We start from the raw sequence: 16,622 nt of genomic DNA, 5'->3' as shown, positions 1-16,622 counted from the left end.
TTTTTTTACTACCGGTTCTGTGGGCGTGGCTTGGTGGGCATGGCAGGAGAAGGATATTGTAAAATCTCCAGTCAGAGGTGGTATTTGCTGGTTCTCTGAGCTACTCAAATTTTCCGCTACCGGTTCTCCAGAACTGGTCAGAACCTGCTGAATACCACCTCTGCCTTGAGCCTTTCAGAACTGGGCTGTGGAAGTGGTGTGTGGGCAAGCACATGCGCATGCAATCCCCACTTGCACAAGCAGTGTGTGAGCACAGTCGATTTGTGCAAGCGGCAGGCACACATGCCTGCCCCTTGCACAAATGAGTTACACACATGTGTGCGCTTGCCCACTGTATACGCAGAACCATTTCCTCTCCTCCCCCCTTCATTGATCCGCAAAGCCAAAAAGATTGGGGAACTCTGAGGTTGAGCTTCCATAGAATTGACTCTGCTTTGTCCAAATTTACACATTCGGACATTCCCCTTTGGCAAACACCCTTTATAGCTAAGAAACCTGGAATGTGTAAGATTGCAGGTTATGTCATATTCATCTTATGCAACATGTGACAGTCTCGTAATTATAACTTCTCTTAACTTTCTTCCAGAAAACTAGCAAAATCCACTTTAATTTTGATCCTCGTCTTTGGTGTGCATTACATTATCTTTGTGTGCCTACCTCACACGTTCACGGGGTTAGGCTGGGAGATCCGGATGCACTGTGAACTCTTCTTCAACTCATTTCAGGTCTGGTGGCATGGTACTACTTTTTCATTTATGAACCACTCAAATGTTCAGTTACAAAACTTGGGCCACATTGCCATATTGCTTGCTGCAGGGCAAGAGATATCTAATGAAAAGGAATGGCATGCTCCAAAATTCAGCAGTAATTGAAAAACAAATTATACTTATATTGTAAGCATGCAATTTAGTCTGCACACATTTCTTAAACTCTGAAAAGCAACCCTAAAGTCCTCTGGATAAGACTAGGAACAGAGATGATTCCAAAGGCTTCTTATTCCTCTTTTCTGCTAAAGATGCTGCCTAAAAATAAGCACCAGCTTTCCCATAATTCCCCGATGTAGCTAGCTTTTGATCTTCCAGTTTGACCACAGGAGTTGGTACGTATTTGTAGCAAAATTGATTACAGTTCTCAAATCCCATACCATAAGACATCTGTTTGCTTCTAAAGCTCTACAATATCCTTCTGTTGTTTTCTCAAAGGATTGGCACAAGAAAGCCCTGAAAAAATATTTATTGGTGGAGTTTCTTTTGTAAAAATCTTTTCTATGTATGTGGTGATCCAAAACTCTTTAGCAGTATTTGCGCTTAAAATCTTTTGCATTAAAGATGTGAAGTAAGCACTGAGCCTACTGAAGCAATATACTGTAGTCCTTGGAGAAAAAAAAAAATACAGCTTCAGCATAGTGATCATGCCATAACATTTAATGCCTTCCAATCTCTGTTGCATGAATGAAAAATACAACAATCCTGGAGTAATAGAATAGAATAGAATAGAATAGAATAGAATAGAATAGAATAGAATAGAATAGAATAGAATAGAATAGAATAGAATAGAATAGAATAATGACTTTATTGTCACTTTGAATGTACACTAAACGGCATATGTTAAAATGAAATTTTGTTGCATACAGCTCTCAAAGGGTCATCACCTTCAATACACACTACATGAAATAAATACATACTTATGCATATATTCACATATATTATATGACACAGAGAAATTACTATGCTCCATCAAAGTCTGCCAATTAAATATATTTTGAAATGAAATGTATTTATAACATTTCAGAATCTCTTCTGTTTCCTCTATACCTTTTCCATTGCATCATCTGATCATTGAAGATCAGTTTAAAATTATTTCTTGAATGACAGAGTGGAATGATATCTTTAAGAAATTACCTCTTGCAGATCAAGCTATATTCTTGCTGTGGTTTTAAATAAATCTAAGAACTCCTAGTAACACATTACAAATATTGTACACATTCTATCTTAAAAGAATGAGATTATGTGCTTGCATTATACTACAAAATTTATTGAGTCTAGTTTCCCCAGGGTATTTATAAAGCTAAAACCAATCTTAGATCTCTCACAATCTCTTTCTATTAATGTTTGATCATTATACATTCAAAAATAAAAATAAAACCCACCCAGACAGGGTGATAGGAGTCTGTTACCCACTTTAATGAAAATGTTAAATTTACATTATAAAGCCATTACTAAATCAATCATAAAACTTTTTAACACTAACAGCAGAACTAACCGTAAAACTCTACTGCTACCGTAATATGATAGTAAACATGAACCCTAACCACCAATATTGTCCAACCCTTAACTTAGCATTGTTTTAAACCTTGCCAAACTGTAACACTAACTTAAGCCTAATAACACTAGATTTTGTTAGCATTACAGTTCAGCTAACCTTAATCCCAATTTTGCTCTAACTAGACACAACAAATCTAGCACTAAATCTGAACCCAATCAAAACTATTTAATCCTATCCTCCTAATCTTAACTCCAACCTGAGCCAAACCTACTTGTAATTCAACCCTAAAATTCAGCCATAAAAACAAATACCAACTAAGCCTTAAACCTTACAAAAACTTACCACTAAAGCCCAACTGTAACTTAACTCTGTTGTCAATACTAACCATAAACTTTAACACTTACATTAGCTATAACTTTCCAATAATTAATACAATAATCCTAATGCCTAATGGTAGTCATAATCCGGATTCTTTAGTCCTTATAACAATACTAACCTTATCCTGGTGCCATAAATCTGGCCCCTGCTTATAGGTATAGATTTTATTGTGAAATATATTTATTTAGTTTATGGTTCAATGATAATTATGTTCCTTTTTAAATTCTTATTCTCCATTCTACCTTCAGGGCTTTTTTGTCTCTATCATCTATTGCTACTGTAATGGAGAGGTAAGTTTCTAGTAGATAATGGATGTGCAGTTGGGGTGTGTGGGGTGTGTGTGTGTGTATTTTCATATTTATGCACAGGGATACCATGGATTGCCCCTCTGTTTTTCTCTGGGGGGGGGGTTCTTATCCTCCCCCCACCTCCATGTTACACTCTCCCAACAGTCTTTTCTCCTCTATGGAGAAAATTCATCTGTGTCTCTTTATTTCAAGGGGATGTGCATGGAAAACTACCTCTGCTTGCAGCTAGCTATCCTTTCTGTAGCTAGCGGAGCGGCTGGGGTGTATAGTAGGTTAAATTTATTTTCAAAATGAGTCTGCTGAGCCCCACAAATATGCATTGCTTGATGTTGATTAAGATCAAGGAGCTAATATTGGAAGTAAGTGAAAAGGAAAATATCAAAGAACCTGCAGGATTTAATTCATAATACATTTTTCAGGCACAACAAAGGGGGATATGTTAGAACTATATAGGTTTATTTACAGTTGGAAGGGAACCATGGATGTCTTCTAATCCAACCCCCCTGCTCAACCCTATACCAGTGATGGCTAATCTTTTCGGCACCGAGTGTGGGAAACTGAAAGGTCCCCGGTGCATGTGTGTACATGGGAGCACCAGAAACCGGAAGCTTAGCTTCCCAGCGCATGCATGCTCACATGCGGACACCGGAACCTAGAAGAACAACGGGCGACAGCTGGCATGCCCAGAGAGATAGTTCTACATGCCACTTCCAGCACACATGGTATACCACTTGCCCTAGACAAGTGGTAACCAAGCACCCACAACTTCTGAAGGCAAAAGCTGTTCCATTGGTTGCTTTCACTGTTAGGAAGTTTTTCCTTAATTCTAGGTGCTTCTCTCCTTGATTAGTTTCCATCCATTTTTTTAAAGACGTTCCACCATCTCTGACTGGATGGTGGGGAATGGAAGGATTTATGTATACACCTTGCAGACAGCTGGACAATTGCATTCTTTTAGCGAGTCATTAAGGTCACCTGGAGGTTTATCTTGTCATCAGGGTCAGCTAAGTGGTGAAATTGGTATGGAGCCGTTTTGGAATTGTTGAAAGGACTGTGTTGTAGATTGGAAACAGTTGATGTTGTATTCCTCCCCCTCTGTTAAGAGAAGGCTGCTCAGTTGTGACATAGATGGCTTCTGTTCTTCATGTTTTAGTCTCCAGGCCTTTAATTGTCTTACTTGTCTTTGCTGTTTTTCTCTGCACTTTTCCCAAGTCTTAATATCTTTTTTGTAATTTGGTGACCAAAACTGAATGCAGAATTCCAGGGGTGGCCTTACTAATGTTTTATAAAGCAGTATTAATACTTAATGTTATCTTGACTCTATCCCTCAGTTTGTGCAACCAGCGGTAGCATTTACTTTTGGGGCTGCTTGATTCATGTTTAAGTGATTGTCCATTAGGACTCCAAGCTCCCTCTCACAGTTATTCTTTTTGAGCCGGGTTTTATTTATTTATTTTATTTTATTTATTTCATTTGCCAATTGTTTACAAGATAATAAGTATAAGTGTATACATAGTTGTGAATACATGAAATGGGTACATATAAGAAAAATAAAAGAATAAGAGAAACAATAGGACAGGGACGGTAGGCACGTTGGTGCGCTTATGCACGCCCCCTACAGACCTCTTAGGAAAGGGGTGAGGTCAATAGTAGACAGTCTAAGGTTAAAGTTTTTGGGGTTTGGGGAAGAAACTACAGAGTCGGGTAGAGTATTCCAGACATTGACCACTCTATTGCTGAAGTCGTATTTCCTGCAATCAAGTTTGGTGCGGTTAACTTTGAGTTTGTATCTATTGTGTGCTCTTGTGTTGTTATGGTTGAAGCTGAAGTATTCATTGACAGGTAGGATTTTGCCTAATCTGTACTTCTACCTTTGGTTTTTCCTGCCTAAGTGTAAAACTTTGCTTTTCTCCACATTAAATTTCATATTGTCGGATGGAAACAACTTGGATCCATCCATGAAATGAAACTGGAAAAAGCCAAGGTTCAACATTTGCATGGATGCCTGTTTCTTTCCGATTCTCTACCTCTTCTCCAAACTGGGATGGATTTCTTACCTAGTTGAAGGCAATTAGGAACAAATACCATCTCCCCCAGAGAGGGCAGCAAAAGAACAAAGGCAAAACAACGCTGGCCTCTTCTAAAAGCTCACCTAGAGAAGAGAACTTTTCTGTTCCCAACCGGTTGCCTAGAATGAGAGTTTCCTGGGTGATGAGCTACAAATATTCTCCTTGATTAGTTTTCCAGGTTTTGCTTGTCTCTGCCCAGTCTCTAGAACAGCAGATTTAGGTTTGATCTTTCACTTCAGAATTCTGGGAATGTTTCCTTCTTCTTTGCTGCAGAATATATTAATTTACCTGAAATAAATTTCTTCCTCCCTGACTGTAGAACAGTAAACAGAAGCAACTATGTCATTTGTCTTTGTTTCAATGGTTTGTATATATGCATGTTCATGTCTGAAGAAGCAGATAATTACAGGTTCAGAATAGATTTCCATAACTGTATTAAATCCAAATTATTCATGCTTAGAGTGCATTTATTTAAATCAATGGGATTTGTTAGTTACAAAGTTACATAGCGCAAACTATATTTGATTAATGTCAGCTAGAACTTTCTCTGCATGAGCGGGAGATTATATATGGGTTGCCCTGACTCCTAGCATTTATTTATGATTATATTCCCAATGAAATGTTGCCATGGAAGGTGATAGCGTGCTTTGTAAGTCAGGTATTATTGCATTTATTTTACAAAGAAAACCCCAAACAATTTAAGTAATAAAAGGTGAATGATGTCCATCTTAACTGAGTGGTCAAGTAGAAGAATAAGTGGGAAGCAAAAGTATGCATCAGAATCTTGCTTATGATTCAGCTCTCACTTTTAAATACCTGTTCACTTGGTTAATTATCTCTTCAGATTTATTTTTGGTATAGAGAGGAAGTTGAGAGGTCTGACTAACACATTAAGTATCAATCTTAGTATCTGCACCCAATACAAAAAATTATTCTTTTGGAGACTTGTAATTTTTCACAGTCACTAGAACCAATATATACATGTAACTTTTATTCTGGAACATTTCTTGTTTTGCTTAAAATCAATTCTAATCCTCATGCCAATGGGAATAGAATTGAAATTAATTCTGTCAGCAAAGCTTGTGCTCTTAGCAACTCTTTGTTTTCCCATGATATGTGCTGTAGTACTGCTGCTCCATATTCTTTTAGTTGTAGTCCCCTACTACCCTATTACTTATTTTTAATTCTAATACATTTATTATATTTATATCCATATTTCCTCTACAGAAATGGTTAGTAAATATATTCTTCCAATTCATCCACAACAATAACTGTTGAATTATTGGCTAAGTGATAGTAACTGGTCTAAAAGCATCCAGATAATGTTTTGGTTGAGGAGAAACTTGAACCTGGCCCTACTTAGTCCCAATCCAATACCTTAAACCAGGGGTGTCAAACTCAATTTTATTGAGAGACAGATCAGCATTGTGGTTGTCCTCCATGGGCTGTTTGTGTGTGGCCAGGGGAAGGGGCAACCACTTGACTCACATGGGTGGTGCCTGTGGGTTTGGGCAGGATTGGGGAGGGAATCCAGGGGTCTTCGATGGGTGGGGTGATGAGTGGGAGGCTCGTCCCACAGGGCAAGGCAGGGGGCAGGGCAGCTACAGCCAAAAAACCATCGTTCGCTGCCCTTTGTGTGCAGGGGGGGAATGGTTTCTGACTGTAGACGCAGCCTGCCAGCCCCTCAGCTGGCATACACTGTTGCTCCGGAGCTCGCTGCCAGCACCAAGCTGGCCATCCAAGCAGCAAGTGGAAGCCATGGGAAGGAACGTGATGCAGGCCATTGGACATGGTTACTCTGTCTCACTGCCTGTTTTGGCTTGCAGTTGGAGAGCAGGTCACTGCTGGTCATCTTCTCAGCCCCCTCATGGGTCTTGCCCTTGGCCTGTGCGTGGAACATGTTTCCCTTGTGCACCTGACTGCAGTGGTGGATGCACGTCAGGGGTGCTCCACCAGCAGTCCCTGCAGGAAGCAGGGGAGGGAGCGGCATTTCCCCGTCTGCTACCAGACCAATATACAGCACCTGGCTGGGCTTCCCTGAAGCAGGGAAGCGTGGTGCGTGGTAGGAAGCGTCTCCAGTCCTAAGCCTGGAGGAAGAGGACCTTTGAGTCCCAGACACCAGTTCAGACAGTGCCCTGCCAACTCGACTGCTCACATGGAGGGAAGCCCTGTTATCCCTAAGCTGCACCTTCTGGGAACACCGGCCAAGCAGGGAATTTGGCTGTGATCCTCAGCTCGGAATGGAGATATGGAAGCGGGGGGGTTGTAAGACAGAAGGCTGCCTTCAGATCAGGGAAGGGATCACAGCCTTGGGAGCTCTGTCTGAAGGAGCTGCATCAGTCGGGCAGCACCCCGAAAGTGCTGTGGAGCTGCTGCTCGCAGGACAGGGTGGGGCTCGGCTTTCCTTACTGAGCAGCCCCAGTGAAGGAGGTGCATCATTACAGGTCTCTACTCCTGACAGCTCCTTGGTAGCAACTCCACCACTGCCCTGCAGACCCAGACTCCCGTCGGAGATGAAACGGCCATCTAGAAAGTCCGAGTAGAAGTGGTAAAAACACACCCATTCCCAGCAGTCAAAAGGCGGCCACCGTGAGCAAGGAAAGCTTGATCTGCATCAGTACTCTGGCTGCCCAGCAGAGATGGGGGGAGGCATGCGATCCCTGCTGGACTTGGGCGGCCATAGCGCTGATGAGATCAAGCTTTCCTTGCTCACAGTGGTCACTTTTTGCCTGCTGGAAATGGGCATGCTTTTACCACTTCCGCTTGGCCTTTCTAGCTGACCGCTTTGCCTCCTTCGGGCTGGGTGGACCTGGCAGCGATGGCAGCAGCCTAATGGACCTGCGCAAGCTGCTGGTGGCTTTGGTGGTGCCAAAGTGCATTGGATGCGTGATGGGAACACATTCCACCTGCGGGCCAAGGGCAAGATCCACAAGGGGCCCAAGAAAATGACTAGTGGCGACCTGCTCTCCAACCGCAAGCCAAAGGGGGTGGGATGGAGCAGGCACGTCTGGTGGTCCGCATCTCGTGCCTCCCCCCACTCTACTGCCGCTGCCATGCCTGTTTCTTGGAGGGCCAGCTACAGAGTCCCTGCTTCTGGACATCTCCCCCCACCACGCACACACACACCTGAAAGGCTGGTAAGGGCGGCCAGCCTGGAAATAGTAAGGGGCTGGCCAGCATCATTTTAGTCCTGCCCTCCCATCCCAGCGGGTGCGTGTATCACTTCGCTCGACCCATGCCATCCCAGCAGTCATGCATGTGGACAGGATGCGGGTGCATGGGTGCACAGACCCGGCCCACCTCATCCTGGCAGACGCTCATGGGCCCGCCTACTGTAGGGACAGGCCTGTGCACATATATTCTCCTTCTATATTCTCCTTCTCCTGTGCACACATGTGCCTGGTATAGGCTTGGCCTATGCATGTGTGTACCTGCCACCTCCTGCACACATGCATGCCTGCCAGGATGGGTGGGGCTGGGCCTGTGCGGCTGTCCTGGAAACAGTAAAGGTCCGGCCTGTGTCCCTTTAGGACCTTTACTGTTTTCAGGACAGCCACACAGGCCAGATCCAACCATGTCATGGGCCTGGCCCGGCCCACAGGCCTTGAGTTTGACATCCCTGCCTTAAACAGTGTGCAACTCCAGCAAACTGTACATTCCTGTGGAAGAGTACAGCATATTCAGTTGTAAATATAATATTAAAGGAAAAGCTTAATTTTAAGTGAAGGTGAGATAAACTCTTCAAAACATTGGCTTCTTCCTGGCATTCTGATCTGGATATTTTCTATTTCTTTAGGTGCAGGCTGAGCTGAAGAAGACATGGGCTAAGTGGAACTTGGCCATGGACTGGAAGAGGAATGTGCCTTGTGGGAATTCTCACTGTGGTTCTGTCCTCACTAACATGACTCAGAGTGTCAGCATCCAGGCTCAGGTGGGTGCCAGCTCCCGTATGAGGCTGGTTTCCAGCAAGGCATGCAGGAATGGCCCAGGACAGATTGATGCCCATATAAATTTGCCTGGGTATGTTAGGAGCAACTCTGAACATGATTGCATGCCCCAGTGGGCTCAGGAAGAGGCTGATGAAGAGGAAGAGAAGAGGCTGGATGGTATTTCTCTCAACAAACCTTCTAGACTTCAGAACAATCGTGCATGTTTTCTTGAGGAAGAAGCAAACCAAATGGAAATAGAGGCCTCACTTTAAAACGTTGGGGTGCAGGCAAAGGATTACAAATGTGAAAATGTCATCACAACTTCATATGAGTTCATTTCGACTGACCTAATTCAGACGCATGTACAAATTTCTTAGTTGGAGGCTTTCTCCAACCAGCAATGTATTCAAAATCATTTTGAGTGAATATTATGGTTCTTCAACATCTGAACTCTGATTTCTTCACAATGATTTTTTGTTGCATGATATTCTTGTGTTAGCAAGAAGCAAAGATACTTATAATGATAAATGTAGAGTTATTTTGAGTCAACTGACATTTAAACAAGATCTTTCAGAAGCAAAAAGAACCTATATTTATCAGTGATATTCAGTAATTTTAAATCTTAATATAATTTTGACTTGAAGTCTTTTCCTTTCAAAATGAATATTAATAAATCCACATGTCTATATTATATGCAGATTTACGATTTCTACTCATGTTTTTATTTAAAAATGTATGTGCCTCCATTCAAAACCCAAGAAAACCCCATAACTCCATATTTGTAGAGAAAAGCTACTTTTATTGGGTATGAAGTGATAGCAACAAAAGAAAGCAAAATCTGAGACAATAGGTACGAAAATTACATATTGAAAGTTATCCTAAGTTCCCTCCCCCAAGGGTCCAGATTGGACATCTAATCTGAAGTGCATATAAGTGTCATGTGAGGTACATCTACAGGTGGGTGTTCCCTCATCTGGTATGCCAAGATGGTTGACCTTGGCTGGGCAGAGATAAGTCCATGCAGCTGCGCAGTAAGCAGGAAAGTATCCCCCCTCCTTGGTTCACACAAGAACCACTCTACTCTCCACTCTCCAGCAAACTTCCCCTCCCAAATACCAAACTCCCCCTCCCCCCATTTCTATGGCAGACAACAGTAAGCAAGCAGCATGAGGTCTCATGAAAGTGTCATGGAGGCTGACAGATATATTGTGCTTTACATTTTTGTGTTTTGAGGTACCTAGTATCACCAAGTTGAGTTGGGTGACCAGACAAATTTTACAAATAATATAGCACAAATAGAAAATACAAAATGGAATATAGACCCCCAAGTGGTAATTAATATAGAAATGATAAAACCAATGAATTATCTGTGTGTGTGTGTGTGTGTGTGTGTGTGTGTGTACACACATACACTTTTAGAAAGTAATTCCAAGTATACTTCCAGTTACTAGTGCCTTTGACTTTTTAAATGGGCACACATTTAAAACTTACTAGTTTCTCAAATAAAAAAGCAGCAAAATCTAAAATTTAGTGCCATTGTTATAAGTTAAGGACAACCTGTATGAATTCTTTTGCACTATATAAAGTTAGGTCTTGCTTTTAGTGAAACACTTTACAGGAATGGTCTCTTAAGATTTCAGTGACTTCATTCAAAATGTACAACTATTTGTCTTGAAATGGTACAGGATTTCCTGCTTGAGCAGAGGGTTGGACTAGAGGACCTCCAAGGTCCCTTCCAACTCAGTATTCTGTTAGTAATTTATCAAGATTACTCAGAATAAACTTTAGCTCTAATCTGGGTCAGTGACTAGGACCAAAGATTCAGTCTTCCGCGCTTTCGGATTTGTGCTGGAGCCCATCATAAGGGAACTTCTCTCTAGCAGAGTGTGTGCTTTGGGCTGTTCACTGTGTGGCATTTACATGGTGCCTGTTGTGTGTGCCTTTTTAGGTGTTGATTGGAGTGTTGATAGCTAGGTATTAATCTATTGGCTGTTGTTTCTTTGTGCTACCAAGCCCTCACCTCCTAAGTACTTGATAAGCTGGTGGCAAATTAACACTCCTGTTGACTGACAAGGGGGCTGTTTTCCAGGCTTCAATCACTTCCCTGGCTATTTTTGTGCCTGCTCATCCAACAATCTTAGTAGCTCCAAAATTGAATGTATTCCTTGTTCATTGCAATGTGAGGCTATCAATTAGTTAGGATCTCTAGCACATGTCTGAAAGATCGGAAGACTAAATCTCTGGACCCAGTGACCAACCCAGATTGGATCCTGCAACATTATCCTGGGACACATATAATTGCCTTCATTTGTAACATTTTAGGTCTATTCACAGAAATCTCACACACAAGAATTACAGAATTGAAACAATCTTTTGATGCTTTCTTAACCAATATAAAGTCAATCTAAAGCTAAAATAAATGTTGGCAACACATTATACTTCTGAGAATATAAATTGCCAACAAGGAGATGGAAAGATCTGGGGGAACAATAGGCAAACAACAGTTACTTAATCCTTCCTCTTTTTGCTGCTTCTCTATACCTCTTGAACTATCAACTTTACTTTTTGAATGATCCCAAAAGAGGTGCAGGGGAAAGTAATGGTGACGTAAATGCAAAAACTAATTTCCTGTTTGCAAGTTGTCTCTTTTATGTTACCTTCTCACTCAGCTGCCTTTTGTTCATATTTGTCCCATATTTTGGTGGGGCGATTCCAAACAATTCAAACATATGATATTTAAATCAGTGCAACAGTGTATTTTAAAAGTATTTGATTTTGCATGTTTACATTGGCTACTTGTTTTCTGTGGTTTAATTATTTAATTATTTTAGAATAGTAGAACTGAATAGCCTTGCCATATGGCTGCTGATAAATGCATTAAAATGATTAAATATTTTCAAGTGGTCTGTCACATACATAAATCATTGTGCTTTTAAAGTTTCCCTTTTTTCTTGTCTAATTAAAGTACGCAGTGGTATTGTGCTGCTTACCAGCCAGTTGTCCAAATTGGTTGGGACTGAAGCATGTGCCAATGTTTGGGGTGAAGCATCTGCCCCCTAAAAATACTTCTGAGAAATCTTACTGATCAAAATGTAAAAGTGCAAAAAGTGAAATAATTTCAACAGTGCAGCCTAGTCATATGCCTCTGGTTAAGTAGAGTAGCTGTATGTGACTAAAGATGTTAATCCTTCTTCCCCTCTTTGGGAGATAGATCAATCTCACCTCATTTTAAAATAATAAAATAAAATAAATAAATCAATGTGTACTCAAAAACTACTATAGTAATCGGGACTGGAAGAGAGTTCCTATGGAATAGATGGGAGTAGCAGGGACCCTCTTTCCTGGTTTGTTTCTGGTAAATGGGTTTCATTGCTGAAATGAGATTTGACTTACTAATATCTTACCTTTTAATGCCAACATGTCAGGGTATGAAACAGAAATGAATTTCTTATCATGTACCTCATATCCTGTATTCCCACTTGAGTTTTGTCTCTAAGCACAAATCAAGAAATAGGTTTAAATAATGAGAGCTTGCTGAAGATGAAGTGGCATTTATCTCTGTGGAAGAAATATTTCACAAGCATACCAGTAAGCTGATGAAGTGGCTGTTATACATGCTTATGTATATTTCTTGCCAATTTCAGTGCCTGGAAACATTTTGCTTACTAGCTGACATAGTGAAACTGTCATTCATAGGGGGGAAAAACCCTGAAAATTCGGCAGTTATTCTTCTGTCACTTAGTTGGGTGAATTGGTTGTTACCATAATTCTTGTTTATATTCTAGTCTCTCAAGAAGCACCAATTCTCATAGCAAGTCTATTAATTTTTCTGTAAATCCTTTAAAATATAGCTTTATTAAAATTTGGGGTACATATTCCAACTATCATAATCTTGATGTCATTCAAATTAATTTTCCACTTCTTCAAATATTGCCATAGTCATCAGTCAATATTAATTTTTGTTATAATTGTGAATTTAATTTATTTTTATTTATTAAATTTATTTGCTGCCTATCTTGATTTAAAATGACTCTGGGCTTATGTACAAAACAATCTTGTTTTTCTTACTTGCCCCTATCAAAATAAATTTCTGTCTCAAATTTTTATAAATCAAATATTTTGTATCTTTTTTCATATATATGTTTCCTAGAGATAAATTACAAAAAGAGGGCTGTGAAAATATTTACAGACCCCTAACATCCCAGACATAAACTGTTTCAACTCCTTCCCTCAAGATGACCCTATAGAGCACTGCACACCAGAACAACTAGACACAAGGACAGTTTTTTACCAAACACCATCACTCTGCTAAATAAATAATTTCCTCAACACTGTCCAACTATTTCAAAAGTCTGCACTACTATTACTGTTAACCTCCTCATCACTCCTTATCACTCATCCACTCCCACTTGTGACTGTATGACTGTAACTTTGTCGCTTATATCCTTACGGTTTATATTGACTGTTTCCTAGTATGATTTGATTGCTTATTGTACCCTATGACTATCATTAAGTGATGACTCTTGACTCTCCACAAATGTATCTTTTCTTTTATGTACACCAAGAGCATTTGCACCAAGACAAATTCCTTCTGTGTCCAATCACACTTGGCCAATAAAGAATTCTATTCTATTCTATTTGTTTTATTTTTTTCAAATAATGGAATATAATTATTTCTTTTTTGTGGTATTTTGCCCATTTATATTCCATTGTACACATTTAAAATCCATATTTATGCTCTAAGTTTAAAAAAATGATGCATCATTCTTTCTGGCCCACTTGGATTTCTTCCAATTCTTTAAACCTTTCAAATATATTTCTTACCCCTAGGATTAAATTCACCCCAGTTTTCGCGTGGCTCTGAACTTTCTTGGATACACTGCTGAGGATTCCCTCCCAGTGATGCTAAATATATTCCTACTTACTTCATGGAAAATTGTATATGGAACACAGCCTGGGAGTAGAAGCCAAACCCAACTAACTGTTGGCTATAGCCACCTTACCTGTTCTGGCAGAAGCTCCCCAATTTACTGTTCTCTGTGGTTTGAAGGGCTCTAAATCAGGGCCCTTGATTCAGCTAAATGATGACTTTTACTAATCTGGGATACTTAGATGGAGAACATAAAAGCAGGGCCAAGGACAATTCCAGTAGTTCCAGTGCTAGAACTAACCCAACAGAGCCTGAAATCTCTTTATTTTCCATGCATTTTCCATCTCGTTTGCTATCAACTCTTCTTACTGCGCTTCAAAGACAAACCAGTGGAGTCATATTTCATTGTTCCCGTTCTGCTTGGATGTTTGATAGGAACTGTTAAAATCATATAGTTTTTAAAATATTAATCTGCAAACATAAACACAACACCCTACTCTTTTGCTTCTGAAGCCAAACTACGTAAAATGCATTATTTAGAATCTGTAGGTAGAAATTTTTGTGCGTTTACCAATACTGCTGATACTATTAATACTTTTAAAAATATTTTCAGACAGTTCATCCTGAAACTGAAGACATTACCTGTTTTTGTTCTTGAAATATGGATGTTTTTATACATCCACGGACTGAACTCAAAATAGTTCTGAAAACTGCTTGACAGCTATGCTAGAACAGACTGTTCCCGATCCAAGGAAATCTAATCAGTCCTTTAATCTGTAATATGACAGTTTTCTTTTGAGGATGATATTTGAACCTTTTTAACAATTATCAATGTTCTCTATTAACTAGCAATATGGCAAAACGTTTCATACAGAATAAATGGGAATAAGTCTAAATAACTTGGCAAAAATATTTCTATGGAAATCTTAAAAAATAGTTTTTGTTTTCATGTTCTGCTAAATATTTTGGGTTTATTTTGTGGATTTGAATATTTCACATTGTCTAATGCAACTTAATGGTGACATTACTAAATTGTTGAAAATACCCATGAATCTCTTGGGAAAAATAAATGTTATAAAAAAGAAAATAATTTAAGAATTGCTATTTATTAGGCTACTGTAAGTTAAATTAATAATTAAGATACAAATATTCAATCATAGTCATGATAACGAAATGGTCAGCCATATCCATTGTTCATATAAATTCCCAGTTTCTCCCTTTAAAATTTGCTACTTTCAAATGAAACATTAAAAAAAGCATTGGGAAAATCTAATAATCTCCTACTCAACTGAAGATGACATTGATTATATACCATTGTACCAGTTACACTGAAGAACTATTACTGGTCACCTCTGAAATCTTGACAAGTGATTGGTCCTGAAAGTTCAGTACTAAAGGTGTCAAGATCTAACTGGACAATGTTGGGTAAGAAATGAAAAAGTAATTCTTATTCTCATAAGAGACTGATTCTTTGGAATAATCTTTGTTGTAAAATGATGAGTTATCCTTAATTAGCTAATCAGTTAATCAATTTTAAATGTATAATTTGCTTTAGAAGAATTACAAAAACTATTTGCCCAAAATAGCTATTTGACTTGGGTTTTATTATGATTTTGAATGTTATAGAGAAATATTTTTTAGAAGTTACAAAAATATTTTTATTGACAATTACTTCAATGGATGGATATGAATGGAAGTTTTAAAAGGTTGGTTCTTGTATTGGGAATGTAATATATTTGAAGTTACATTAAGGTACATTACGTTTGGTCAAGCTCTTACCTCTCATTGACAGACTACTCTTACCATAGTGACCAGGTTCTTGGAAGTTAAGATTTAAAATGTTTTTAAACTGTATTCCAAAATGTTGGCATTTGATTAGTTTTAAAGAAGTTTAGATTAAACCGTGTTTGTATTCATATCAAAAAAGATTATCATGTGCTCCTACAAATACATTTGTATACAAAATACCAGAATCAACTCTATTATATCATTTTATGTATACATTTTAAAAATTATATTAATCCAGTAAAATAAATAGGTCTCTCTTCTCATGATTTACTGTTTGTATGACCATCAATCCCAACCATATCTAAATTGATCCAACAACAGCATCAAATTATACATTAAAGTCTGTGAGCACTGCTCAATAAAATATGTGATATCTTTATATTCAGATACTTCCCAACCTCAAAAGTGGCAGGCAATTTAAAGAGATAGAATTACATTGCTTTTCTTCAAATTACAAAAACAAAACCCCAAAACAACCTTTGCTTAATATTTTCTGTGTAATGCTTTATGCTTCATCAATTTTGAGCCAAATAATAAGAGCAGAACTGCTTTTTGGATGCAGCCAAAGATTCCCTTCTGTGCAGTTACCTGGGAAACTACCTAGAAGGACAATGTGAAATAGTTCAACTTATTCAGAGGGCAATGATTAGGAAAAATTGCAAATTTAAGTTGCTGAAATTTATACTGTGAGTCAGATAATGTTGCATTGGAGTACCGCTCCTTGTCTCAACATCAAGTATAAGCAGGTCAGCCATTTTAGCAAACAAGCTTGTACTTTATTGAAGATTTCAGAAGGAATTTGAGTGGATTTATTAGCATTTATTTAAATTACAATTTTTAATATAGTTATTATTATTAATCAGGATCTTTAAATACTAACATATTTAGATTAAGCTTGCATCTGCAGTCTGTGCCTTGCCTGCTTTAATTCTAGAATACGGAGATTTATTTGCATACTTTCTATTTTAATCAGAAAGCTAAGAATTCGTTCAAAAGCACCCAGAGACACTTATAA

The 16,622-nt window shown here is 38.9% G+C and overlaps 1 protein-coding gene across 1 annotated transcript in view; it reads left to right on the top strand.

The window, feature by feature from the left end:
• PTH2R (parathyroid hormone 2 receptor) overlaps window positions 1-12,901 on the top strand; it is a 65,908-nt gene extending 53,007 nt beyond the window's left edge. The window contains exons 11-13 of the mRNA XM_087949419.1: window positions 587-725; window positions 2,892-2,933; window positions 8,817-12,901. Coding sequence (XP_087805545.1) covers window positions 587-725; window positions 2,892-2,933; window positions 8,817-9,221 — 586 coding nt within the window. The 3' untranslated portion in view covers window positions 9,222-12,901. The remainder of the gene's footprint in view (window positions 1-586; window positions 726-2,891; window positions 2,934-8,816) is intronic.
• Window positions 12,902-16,622: the final 3,721 nt, after the last annotated feature.

The sequence above is a fragment of the Notechis scutatus genome, chromosome 1 (assembly GCF_049901735.1).
Source record: "Notechis scutatus isolate UNSWTSFEM ecotype Mainland chromosome 1, rNotScu1.2, whole genome shotgun sequence".
In the NCBI taxonomy this organism is placed as follows: domain Eukaryota; kingdom Metazoa; phylum Chordata; class Lepidosauria; order Squamata; family Elapidae; genus Notechis; species Notechis scutatus.
Note: the sequence above shows the minus strand (reverse complement) of the source record. Positions and strands in the feature narration are given on the sequence as shown.